Source organism: Anguilla rostrata, chromosome 3, assembly GCF_018555375.3.
Source record: "Anguilla rostrata isolate EN2019 chromosome 3, ASM1855537v3, whole genome shotgun sequence".
In the NCBI taxonomy this organism is placed as follows: domain Eukaryota; kingdom Metazoa; phylum Chordata; class Actinopteri; order Anguilliformes; family Anguillidae; genus Anguilla; species Anguilla rostrata.
The window spans coordinates 43,597,851-43,606,055 of NC_057935.1; the positions used below are offsets into that span (position 1 = coordinate 43,597,851).

At 42.8% G+C, this 8,205-nt stretch overlaps 1 protein-coding gene across 1 annotated transcript; it reads left to right on the plus strand.

The window, feature by feature from the left end:
- The first annotated feature begins 123 nt into the window (after positions 1-123).
- LOC135250929 (interferon alpha/beta receptor 1a-like) lies at positions 124-7,711 on the plus strand. Its single transcript, XM_064327773.1, has 7 exons — positions 124-343; positions 1,241-1,367; positions 2,719-2,885; positions 3,205-3,362; positions 5,963-6,113; positions 6,359-6,486; positions 6,813-7,711. The coding sequence occupies exons 1-7, from the start codon at positions 298-300 to the stop codon at positions 6,984-6,986; spliced, it is 951 nt and encodes a 316-aa protein (XP_064183843.1). The 5' UTR covers positions 124-297; the 3' UTR covers positions 6,987-7,711.
- Positions 7,712-8,205: the final 494 nt, after the last annotated feature.

Here is an 8,205-nt window from a genome sequence, read left to right on the forward strand (position 1 = left end):
AAACTGACTAGATGGTACAGCACAGCTCAGCTTTATCTTCTTTAACTGCAATTAAGTCTATTAATTGTGGGTTTAAAATTGTGGGTTTAGAGAGATCTGAGAATCTACATAATTTTTAGATGGTCCCTAATGTTGGCGGCTCTGGTCATGTTTCTTGTAAATCAGACAGCGGCTGGAAAGCTACCCGAGTTCTAACAGTTCGTTACACTGGAGGAAAGCTTCTAGGTTTGTCCCCTGGATAGAACCTGAATAGAAGAGGGAATCAGAAACCATGTAACCCCAGTCAGGAATTGAGCAATGTGGGAACTAAAGTGGTGTCTAGCGTTCATTTTCATGATCACAGGTGAGCGCTAATTTAAACCATGAGAGCAACTGAAAGTGGCTTTGATTGTCAGAGGCAGAGAAACTGATGACAGCGGAAGCACTGCGCATTGTTTAGTGGTTTTCAGATTGTGTTCAAGTAACATGAATGGGACTTGTTCAAATACAGTTTTTGCTCTGGCCGGTGCGTGGGGATGCCTCCTCAAGGAGGGATTTGAACCTGGAGAAACCTCAGTCCTGTTTTCTGACTATTGATCTGCACATTTGAAATAAAAAAAATGTAACATATTTTTTTAATTTAAGCTTATTTTGTTTGTCGGTTATATATGCTTGTGGAGAACCACAGGGCATTGCCCTACTCATAAGGAGGGTTAATCTGTCTGATTGTCTGTCTGTCTGTCTGTCTGCCAGGCTTCTGCAGCCTGGAAATAACATGGGACCTTTAATCATTTTAATTTTTATCAATGTTAATGCTCCTTTTAAGCAATGTTCCATGATTAGGTGTGCTACTGCTACTGCTGTTACTACTACTACTAATCATCATCATTATAATAATGGTGGTGGTGTTTATATCTCAAAGCACTGTCAAAATAAGCAATGGCCACAGAATAGCAAATACATATCAAAGTCAATTTTAATGCTAAATTTTAATAAATGCATTTATTAGAGATGAATCTAACACCATCACAATTTCCTAGAGACATTGCTTAAGAGTTCCTAGTGATGGGAGGTATAGATTGAAGACTCCATCAAGTGGTTCATAGCTGGCCACAATCAAGGGAGGGGCTCAAGCCACAGTATGATATGTAACTCCTTCAAGACCCAACTCAGCCTGAGATTTGTTTGCTGAGAAGATGTGCCGATGTTGTTTGGATGATTTTTGATGTTGTTTGTATGTTGTTGTGATGCTGTTCTTCAGTCACTGCAGCCTTGCACAGCCCTTACAATGTGATGATGGACGCGGTGAACACCCGGTACATCCTGACGTGGGACTGGGACCAAACACAGGCCAACTACACCATGGAGTTTACCTCAGAATATACATTGTGAGTGAGAGTGCAGTGATCACGCCTGGGCCAAAAATACATTACATTACATCACAGGCATTTAGCAGATGCTCTTATCCAGATCTACTTGCACAACTTTTACACAGCATTTGCGTACCATCCATATATACAGCTGGATACATACTGAAGCAATGCAGATTAAGTACCTTGCTCAAGGGTACAATGGCAATGTGTTACCTGGGAATCTAACCTATGACCTTTAGGTTACAAGACCAGCTCCTTACACATTATTCTACACTGCCGCCCAAATAGGTTGATTTGGTATGTTTTTGTGAACGTCAAAATAGCATTCCAGTAAATATAGTCAATACTGAAATATTTCTCTCACAAAAAATGAACGTATTGCATTATATATCATTTGAAAGCATTTAAAATATCTTTCAAAACAAATATTGGAAAATACACACATGTTAATAAATTAATGCATTAAAATGCATTTAAATAACTTATTGAGAGATTCCTTAACAGTTATTGAACAAATTGCTCTTATTGCATGAATGAACGAGGATTCCAGACTATCAGTAAGGTTAACAAGGACACATTTATACTTCCTTTGAATTCAGGATAAGTTAGCAACTGTACGCTAAAATTCAATTTATTGTAGTCCAATGCAGTAAAACTACTTTGCATACTTTATACAGAATATTTGCACTCAGATTTATTACATTTATTAGGCTAAATGTGGAATGCATTGAAAAATCGTTTATTTATACCAGAATTGGTATTTAAATGTTTTCAATTGCTAAAAGTTTGAAGTATTTTTGAATAATAGTTACTTTGCACAAAGCCTATTTAAACAATATTCACCTTAAGTTCTCATATATTTAATACATATAATTTTGTATCATCCCTGTGTTAGTTTTGTGATCCTGGGGATATAGCCCTTTTTTAATATCAATTTTAATTAGTTCTAAAACTCTAGCACAGGTGGAACAACCTTTGTAAATTCCAGTTTTGGGAAGGAGCTCTAAACAACTTATGCGGCTGTGGTAGTCCATACGAGTCACTGTGCTGTGACAGTCTGTACAAAGTGCTCTGCTCTGATAGTCTGTATCGTCTGTACAGAATAGAACAGCGTTGTATTTGTTGTAGTGTTTATCTTACAGTTACAGACTCAGTATTAGTCTGAAGTGATCACACACGAGCAAGCACCCATCGGAGTGCCGTAGTGCCGACTTTGCAAAACACTGCCAGGCCAGCAGCAGGTGGGTGGTGGGCACCCGGTGGGCATGGCAGGTGTGCTGGGTGAGACTGGTATAATGGTCTCCATGTAGTCTGCAGTGAGCTTGATGCTTGTATCAAACCAGTCACATTTCACTTTCTGTAAAAGGTCCACAGAAAATTCCTACAAAACAGCGTGCAACAGGACAGCCGAGAAGCACTGTGACTTCTCCCATCGCCTGGACTACCACTCGCGCTACGAGCTGCGGGTTCGAGCGGAGGGCAGGAGGGAGAGCTCCCCTTGGTCACTCTGCCGTTTCTCCCCAGTCCACCAGGGTGAGTCGCAGCCTGCGACATTCTTCTCCTCCTGCCGTCTCTCGCCGTCCTCCCGTCTTTGTCCGTCCTTCCTGTCTTCTCCCCCTCTACTTAAACCAATCACACTGCTTGGAAGGTCTTGAGAACCCGTCATAATGCTTTATAAAGCCACCCTTTCGCATCGTAATGCATCATCCTCACAATAACCATCGTCACGTGTGTTATAGTCATGATAGTCAGTCTCATTGTTGTCCTCACTGTGGCAGAAGTTATCTACAGTTATTATGTAATCGTTGTTGCGTGTGGTGTGAGATGTGATGGAGTGGCCCCTGTGTTTCAGCACCTCTGGGGCCCCCTTCTGGTGTGGCGATCCGGAGTAGGGAAGCCATGCTGACGGTCATCATCACAGAGTCACTGACTGTCAACAACATGCTCATGAGCTCCCCATTGCGCTTGTCTTACAGAGTACAGTACTGGGAGAAGCATGCTCCTCAGAGGGTGAGGAAACACGCTTGTGCACACACACACACGTACGCATACATGGATGTGATTACATGCATTTATGCACATGCGCATGTATGCACCGCTCAATATATGTTTAAAAAACACATATCCAATTTATTTCAGCCACACTGTGAAATGACTACACAATCACATTCAGACTATGGATCTAACTCAGTCCAACTGCCCTGATTCATTTTATGAATTAACCCCTAGTGAGGATGGATGAAATACCTTCAAACGCAGACTAAAGACTCATCTCTTCAGGCTGCACCTCTCCCCACCCCTCCCTAGCCTATAGTTTAGCTCAATGTACCTAGTTAGGATAATATGATTACGTTAGTTTATTTGGCAGGATTGTTTTTGTCTGATTAGGCAAATGTGATTCCAGTGCTAGTTTGTACTTGGTAGGATTGTTGTTTGCTGAACAGGTTACTCTACAGGGTTGGAGTCCTGATCGATGTGGTCACTTCTGGCACTACAATCTTTACTTCACTCTAGTGTGTTTCTTTTGCACCTCTGCACCTTGACCTAATGCACTTGTTGTACGTCGCTCTGGATAAGAGCGTCTGCTAAATGCCTGTAATGTAATGTAATGTAATGTAATGAAATATTGTCTTCCTAAGCTATGAGTTAGATACAGTATGACAACCTTGGTTTTAGAAATGTTGTATATATTGTAGCCTTTCAAATCATCTAGTAATATAGTATTTCATTTTCTTTCTTGCATACAGTGGAGGGTACAGTTGGCTAGTTAATGAGGTCCAATACCATGAGGTCTCAAATAGGCACCAGGACTGTTTCATAGTCAAATTGCATAAATGCCTGGGCTCCTAACTTCAGCATTGCAGTGCATACTGCTTTAGTTGGGCCAGAGGATATTACATATTCAATGGGATACGAGCAAGGTAAGACTCACCTGTAGTGGAGTCACAGCCCGGTGTTACCTGCATTGGAATCAGAGTCAGGTGTTACCTGCTGTAGAATCAGAGTCAGGTGTTACCTGCTGTAGAATCAGAGTCAGGTGATACCTGCAGTGGAATCAGAGCCAGGTGTTACCTGTAGTGGAATCAGAGTCAGGTGTTACCTGCAGGGGAGTCAGAGCCAGGTGTTACCTGCAGTGGAATCAGAGCCAGGTGTTACCTGAAGTGGAATCAGAGTCAGGTGTTACCTGCAGGGGAGTCAGAGCCAGGTGTTACCTGCAGTGGAATCAGAGCCAGGTGTTACCTGCAGGGGAATCAGAGCCAGGTGTTACCTGCAGGGGAGTCAGAGCCAGGTGCTGCTGGAGAACTAGAGTGATTGTCACCTAGCTCTTAGCGTGTCTTAGGGCCTGCTACGGGCTAACACGCAGAGGGCATAACGTATCAAGCTTTTCAGCCTGGCAGCTTCGCTCCGCATGCCACAGGAAGTGTCTCATTGTGGTAAGCGTCACCAGACCACATCTTCATGCTCGAGCAGTCTGTTATTACGTCACTGAGAAAAACAACACAGGAGGCAGAGAAAGACATTTATTTAGCATGAACATGTACATTGTCATTTTTGAATGAATGAAACATTGCATTTATATAGCACTTTTCCAGATGCAAGTGCTTTTTTTGTCATGCATTATTTAAAGGCACTGTTACTTGTTTTGAAATGTAAATGATGTATAATTGCTAAAGCTTTAAAGGCTACATTTACTAAGCATGCCACAAATTTAAAAAGGGCTGCAAAATTCCGCATCGCTGCGGGTTTTCTATTTAGCAGGGTATTTTCCTAAGACTAGGTATGTGTAGGTATGTCACACACGTATTTATAAAATGAATGAAGTCAAAAATAACAGTTTGGAGTCAGGTTCCTTCGAGATTCAAACGAGTTTGCGGCAGTGCTCCACTTGCATATGTATATGTAAACATAAATATTTAATGTGAAAGAATTGAAGTGAAGAGACCAGAAACAGGGAGCAAGTAAACTGCCACACTGCTGGCGGTGCATATGAAGAGCATTGGCACTTCACAGGATTTACAGCAGTGACCAGTTAACTGCTTATAGATTTGTGACTGCTCTCATTCACGTTAGCCTCCGAACCCAGATTTAAACTTGGAGCTACAAGTGTACAATTTTTCCTGTTAATGTATCCCTACACAATTGAAGCTAAAGGATTAATAATAAATTGGCATAAAGAGCATTGTGTTGGTCCAATTAGACTTGAATTCCACTGACTTATGTAGTGTTTGGGTTCTTGTCAGATTTCTACTAATCTGTTGTGGTGCTGACATTTTCGATTGTGTTTGGTTTTTCCTCAGGGACAAAAGTAATCATTTTTCAAATGAACAAATGTAAATGTAAATATCCTTTTAACCAAAGAGAGGCAGCAGTGTAGCACTGAACTGCAAAACACTTGCTGTTGTGGGTGAATCTTTGTGTTCAAAAAGAGGCTCACATCAATGACTCAGATTGAGTTTACTTTCATCTCATATTGGGTACAGTTAGGATATTAACAGTTGAAACCTGATCCTTGAATCTCAGTGCTACATGTCTACGATAGTTGCACCCTGAAGAACACTGTTCTTTTAATGCGGCTCACTCATTGCTGCCCCCTGCTTTCTCCCCATCAGTACAGCACCCTGGAACTGCAGGCCACACAGGGGACACTGACAGCGCTGAAGCCTTGGACAGACTACTGCCTGCGCGTCTGTGCATTTCACCTGGACTACAATAAGACCAGCCCATATTCCAGCACACAGTGCGTGAAGACTGGGGGCAGGGGTAAACACGGTTTCCCCTTTTCTTTCCTCCATTTGGAATAGGCAGTTTTTTGTTATTCTGCAACATGGTTATGTCACCATGCAGGTAGCACAGTGGCTGAAGCCTGTACACCGCAATGCCTCCACTAATCAAATCGACTCAAAGCAAGTGTCTTTACTAACTGAGCCACTCGGTAGCAGTGCGATACGAATAACGATGTAACGTCAAGATCAGTTTTCATCACATGCACTGTCTGTCCCATCCAGACCCCCATCTTGGCTGGTACATGCTTCCACTCTTGTGCTGTCTGCTGCTCGTGACGTGTCTCAGCTTTTGGCACCGTGAGAAGATTAGGAGCCTCTTCCTGCACCCCGACCTGCCCAGCAGCATACAGGTAACACATGCTAATGCAAAAACAAATGTGCAGTTGCAAGGAAATAAACCAGAATCAACTTTTTTATGGCAGCTACAGTGTGATTTGGAATGGGGGGGGAAGGTCAGCACAGGGAACAGACAATGAAATCTCCAACATGTGGCCCTTTTATACACAAATTAAAATGTAAAAATGATATATTCTTAACAACATGTCATATGTTCAGTATTTTTGCGTGCCCTGCCAATTGCATAAAAGTCATGACAATATTACAAATTTACAGGTGATGGAAAGAAGTCATTTTCTTGGTCTTACACAGTCCAACATCTAACCCCCGTTCTGTGCAGGATCCTCGTCCGTCAGCCAGGCGTCTCCTGATGGAGCCCCGAGAGGAGAGTTGCGCAGCGCTGGTGCTGGTAGCTGCGCGGGTACCGCAGCGCCCCCCAGAGGACTGGAGGGCAGAGCAGGCCTCGGCCACGGGGCGGGACAGCTCGGGGCAGGACTCTTCACAGAAGCTATGAAGAGAAGAACCCCGCCGAACCGCTAGCACTGCCCGGCGTCCAGCGGCATGGCTGGATAGCAGATTTTCGGCCAGAGCAGCACTGCTGAATCCTCAGGATTCAGGAGAATCTCAGAGACACAGGCTCTGTCCCAGGCCCTGAGCTATCAGTCTGCTATTGTCTGGCTAGCAGGACTAGTTGGCGGCAACATGTTTTGCTACTGAGGGAAGTGGACTTTGAAAATGACTCTATCATTGACTGTCGACTGACTGAATTAAATGACCCAATGAGCCAGGGGAAATGTACGGGGGACAAATGCCTGTAATGTGCAAAACCCGTGGTACATTTACAGTAGATTGTGGGTCCATTTTGAAAGTGTTTGTTTGTCATAAATGACGGCAGCTGTATTGTTTCTTTGGTGCGCGTGTGTGTGTGTGTGTGTGTGTATGTATGTATATGTGTGTGTTTGTGTGTCTGCATGGTTGCGCGCACACGTATGGGACACAATGAGAGTGCTGCTTTACTGAATGGTACTGTCTTACTAAAGGTCAATTTACACCGAAATCAATAACTGTCTATGGCGATAACAATAACCATATAAGTAAAAAATTCATTTAAAAAACTATAAATGCAGCCATAAGGATAACAATAACTACAAGTTTGGATCACTCCCAGAATTATTACTTTTATTCAGGTACAGTGATAAAGCACCTTCAGCCAATAAAAACTGAATTCTAAACTGAAAAGATCCTCATGCCGCATCTTTCACTGACAGTTTTATTCTGTCACAGACATCCCTACTTCCCGCATATATTAACTCAGCTACAGAAAGTTATGACATCCATTTTGAATCAGAAACTTTTTGAGGAAGTTCAAAAGAACCCGGCTTCGTTTGATAATGGCGAACAAAATCGCCACAAAAAAGTCAACAGCCGAGCAGGCGTTGGGACAGTGATCACCACGAAAAGGCCATCCACTGTGTGGCCACCCCAGAAAATCCCGGAAGCCAAGCCTTGAGACAGATGGAACGTAAACGTAGACTATTTGGGGTTGGGGGAGGGCAATCTTCTTTTTTTATTTTTCTTAATCTTAATTTCAGTGGTGAAATAAATTCACATGACCACTAGACCACTGCCTAGTCAAACGGAACATAAAAATGAGTCATTTGGAGAATTTCACCAAATGTACTATATTTACATCCTGACCGGACACCAGGCTGTCTGCTGGTTTTCCGTCCTTT